Raw genomic sequence first — 4,205 nt, 5'->3', positions numbered from 1 at the left:
CCTGCTCGGCGGTCCTGAGCCTCTGATCTTGAATCACTTTGACAACACGGCTCGTTGGTTCGACCGCTTGATTGCTGCAGGTGATTGCTGCATTAAGGTTGTTTTTGACTTTGTTGCATCTGTTTTCATGCCTTTGTGTCAACTCTGTGTTCCTGTGCTTCTTCTTAGAGAAGAGGCTCCATCGACAGGGCTTGCTGACCTCTCACCCCTCGGAGCAGACCTACTTTAGGAAGGATGTGTACCTAGGCCCAGTGCAGGACGACCACATCCCCTTCCTGCATAAAGGTGATATATTACAATGCAAAGGGCCAGTGCTTTGATTACTCCATTACATTGTGTATGTGCATACCAACACAACCTAAATATGTTGGCGTGTAACTGTTGATTAGTCTAGATAGGGTACTTAGTGTGTCAAAAACCTAGTTTGTATTTTCAATTCAAATATTACAGTTAACAACCTATGATCACTGCTCCATATTGTAAGAAAAGTTCCCACATACGCAGTAGAACAACAGATTTTAACATGATTTTTGCGTAGCATGGTTAGCAAAGCTTTTGTCATCCATGTATTTTCAAGTGTTTTTCCAGTCAATATTCTGACATCAGCTTTCATGTTAGCCTCATTATCAATTAATGTATTTATTTTTATTTTGGATTTATTTTATTTGTCTTCTACATCTGGCTCTTATGTACTGAAAATATATATTGCCATTTTTTTTTTTTTTTTTTTTTATTTCGTTCATCCAATACCTCACACACATTGTCTGACAATCCAAAAATAAATATACTTATTTGATAAAAATACATTATTTCCTTTCTAATAACCGCACACAGGTGTTCCCATCCTGCACGTCATTGCTACGCCCTTCCCGCAGTTCTGGCACACGTTGGACGACACAGAGGAGAACATGCATCGTCCCACGGTGGAGAACCTGACCAGGATCCTCGCCGTCTTCTTGGCTGAATACTTGGGGTTCTGAACAGGATGTGCGGTTCGCGAGCACAAACACTCAAGAGTCTTACTGGGCCAAGACCAGAAAACCTCACATTAGGACTTTACGTTCAATTGCTTTCAGTTTCATAATGAAATGAAATGAAATGGTGTTTTTTACACTCAAGTGGGAGGTTGGACAAAATTATAATATAATTATTATATCAAGCCATTACCCGCATGTAATGTATTTGAGTGCATTGGACACTCAGATTCTGATTCTAATGAACTGGGTTGATCTGGATCAGTGAACCGGATGATCTCTACCAAAGACTTGTACTACGGACCCTTCAACCTCCATCAGCACGTCTGCATTGTGAACCCCGCCATCGCCCCCCCCCTTTTTTTTTTTTTTAATTCTGTGCATTGTCATGCAAACAAATAGTCTTACTTTAAAGAGGTACTGCGCATTAGAACATGTTTTTATATCAATCCTGGTCATCGTTTCTATACAAATGCGATCAAATCGGAATAACACCGCTGCTAAGTTTCGCTCAGTAGCGTTGTCTACTGGTGGAAATCATCACAATGCGTGCAGGGAGACGCTGCAGGTTAGTGGTTTGAGTGGCTCTCTACTCCAAAAAGAAAAATAAGTGGTGGTCCAATCAGCCATCGTGCTGTTGCCGTGACTAAAATCACACCCAATTTCACATTTTTTGGAACGGACACACTTCTCGGCATTGTTTTAAATTGTACAGCGAGACAGCTCGATTCGTAGCGTCTCTTGCCTATAGGATGACTGTGAAAACAGGAGCTATGAATTCCGATGAGATGTTAGGAATTTAGTTTCATAAACCAAGCGGTTTAAACACATGGAAAAATCTCAGCCTTCTCCTTTCTTGACCCTGTCCATGATAATTCAGTGCACAAAAGGCCTGTGAATGACAGGAATTTAGTTTCATAAACCAAGCGGTTTAAACACATGGAAAAATCTCAGCCTTCTCCTTTCTTGACCCTGTCCATGATAATTCAGTGCACAAAAGGCCTGTGAATGACATCACCATTACTTGACTTAAAAGCAATACTTAAAGTACTGTAAATACTTTAAAGTATTGTAATTATTCAAATGTATATTACCGTGTGTATGAGCTATGACTGTTCTTTGGCATCACAAGAAAACATTACATTTGCATTAAAAACCAGACGAGTGCCAATCGTTTGGTTTGGTTTCTCTACACAAGTATCTTAATACAGTTCGTAATGTTAAGTCACAAGGTCCATTACAGCATTGTCAAAACAGATTTTGTTTTTAAATGTTTTATCTGTTGTCATTGGACGAGCCAAACGTGAACTTGGGATGAACCTCGTGTCATGTGGCTATAGTATGTTGTGTGTTACAACCAATACAGCGGAAATATCTGATTTTAGAGTCTGCACTTGTTACATTACATCTGTTGCACCCATCATGCTTCCCACTTGTCTGCCTTTTACACTCTTACCGCTATCTGTCAAAACAACGTCTGGTTAAAAAACTATATTAATAAATTGCAGAAGTTCAACAAAAAGATTGTTTATTTTCAGGTTGTTATCATGTACAAAATGTGAAAAAATTCAGGAATATGCTAACGTGGCTCCCAGTCATGTGGCTGAGAGCCGGTGCTGGAGGGGGGGAAGCAGTGAGGGGAATAGTCTGTGTCAAAAAAAACAGACGAGCTTCTCCTGCGGTTTATTTGGAGCCACGTCCCTGGAAACTGCATGAAGGAAGTAAGCGAGAACAAGTTATAATCACAGAGCTGTTGCCTAACATTCAACATTAAAATATTTCAGCATCTTGACCTCATATTTGGGTTGAAGACATTCCATTCTCAGTGAATTTGCTGCGTTTGTTCACTGCTTTTGTTGTCTGATGGCATTGCTTGTATGAAAAACCCTTATGTTAAAATAAAAGGTCCTTGCAGTTGTTGCCGATATTTTAGTGTATTAAAAAAAATAAAATTATTTGAAATGTATTGAAGTATAAGAAGAAAATGGATTTCTTCATGAAAATTACAAACACCTCAAAAGCTGAGTCACTCACCCGTGGATTGAGACAATAAGTGGTATTAAAGATAGTTCCTGATTTCCATCTCTTGATGTATGGTTGTCGAGGTGCACACACTATATTTGGCAAAATTAGATATCTTGCTCCATCGCGCATAAAATGGGTCCCCCAAATCATCGGTCGTAGCCGTCCTGTTCCAAACATGGCGTGTTTGGAACAAGTCACAACACGAGTCAATCCTCGTGACTTTAAATGTTCAAATCACTTCATATGTCGTGTGGTGTAACATCACTGGAACAGAACCATGGTCGGTGTCATGAACCACGCCTGTGTTGACTTGACTATGACACCTGTTTGAAGGGTCGATTTGCCACCAGATCCAAAATAAACCTTTATGATTCCACTTGGTTGTAGACTACTACCCAAATGAAGGAACACCAGCTCATGACACGGATTACCAAAATCTGTGCACGCGTACCTCTCAGCTGCCGACCCACCGGTAAGCTGCTCGGTCTCTTTGCTTTCGGTTCTTGAAGCAGTTGCTCACCTGCGTTGCCGTCAGACCGGTGGCAGCCGTGAGCTCCCGTTGAGGCGTTGAGGGATAAGGTTTATACTTATACCACTCACGGAGGATATTCCGTGATTTGTCCTGTCAGGGATTGTAAAAACCAAGTCATTCCAATTTTTATGGCATTACGAATGTAAAGTCCGCTGAGTTCAGACGGATCCAAATGTGATGGGCTGCGATCTAGCCCTAACCCTGAAGCAGTAGCTCATCTCGTCTCCGTCCCAGATGGTTTGTGGCAGGGGGAACTTCGTCCTCACGCGGTACTTCCCCATGGCCCCCAGTGCTCTCCTTCGCTGCCTCTCGGCTTCCGCATAGCAAGCCCTGAGCCAGAGCCGCTGCAGAAGCGGGTGGTTATGCTGGGAGAAGGGGAAGCCCTCCAGCAGCCTGTAGAGGTCGGAGAACCTCCCCCGGCAGAAGGCCACCGCCGCCCGGGCCTTCAGCACGCTCTCCCGCCCCCGGAGGCAGCTGGAGGAGGAAGAAGGCGGCGGAGTGCGGAGGAAGGCGTGGAGCCGCTCCATGGATCTGCTCCGCAGAAGAACCTCGCACACGCACGCCATCTGCTTGGCCGAGAAGGCCGGAGCCCGTGGGCCCGTGGGGGTACTGAGATGTAAGTTGCCTCCGACGTCCGTGTCTGGGGATCTGCGCGTGACCTCTGCTGCTGTCAT

General features: G+C 43.6%; 2 protein-coding genes across 2 annotated transcripts in view; one reads left to right on the top strand and one right to left on the bottom strand.

Annotated features, from left to right (window-relative positions):
• qpctla (glutaminyl-peptide cyclotransferase-like a) overlaps positions 1-1,320 on the top strand; it is a 4,968-nt gene extending 3,648 nt beyond the window's left edge. The window contains exons 5-7 of the mRNA XM_088845570.1: positions 1-80; positions 169-285; positions 835-1,320. The exon at positions 1-80 is cut by the window's left edge and continues 20 nt beyond it. Coding sequence (XP_088701696.1) covers positions 1-80; positions 169-285; positions 835-980 — 343 coding nt within the window. The 3' untranslated portion in view covers positions 981-1,320. The remainder of the gene's footprint in view (positions 81-168; positions 286-834) is intronic.
• Positions 1,321-3,453: 2,133 nt separating this feature from the next.
• On the bottom strand, positions 3,454-4,205 carry six9 (SIX homeobox 9; the record flags this gene model as incomplete). The annotated part of the gene is made up of 2 exons (XM_080006651.1): positions 3,454-3,621; positions 3,732-4,205. The coding sequence occupies 2 exons, from the start codon at positions 4,203-4,205 to the stop codon at positions 3,454-3,456; spliced, it is 642 nt and encodes a 213-aa protein (XP_079862777.1).

Source organism: Zeus faber, assembly GCF_960531495.2.
Source record: "Zeus faber genome assembly, chromosome: 9".
NCBI classification, from domain to species: domain Eukaryota; kingdom Metazoa; phylum Chordata; class Actinopteri; order Zeiformes; family Zeidae; genus Zeus; species Zeus faber.
The sequence above is the reverse complement of the archived record's forward strand: the minus strand, read 5'-3'. Positions and strand labels throughout refer to the sequence as shown.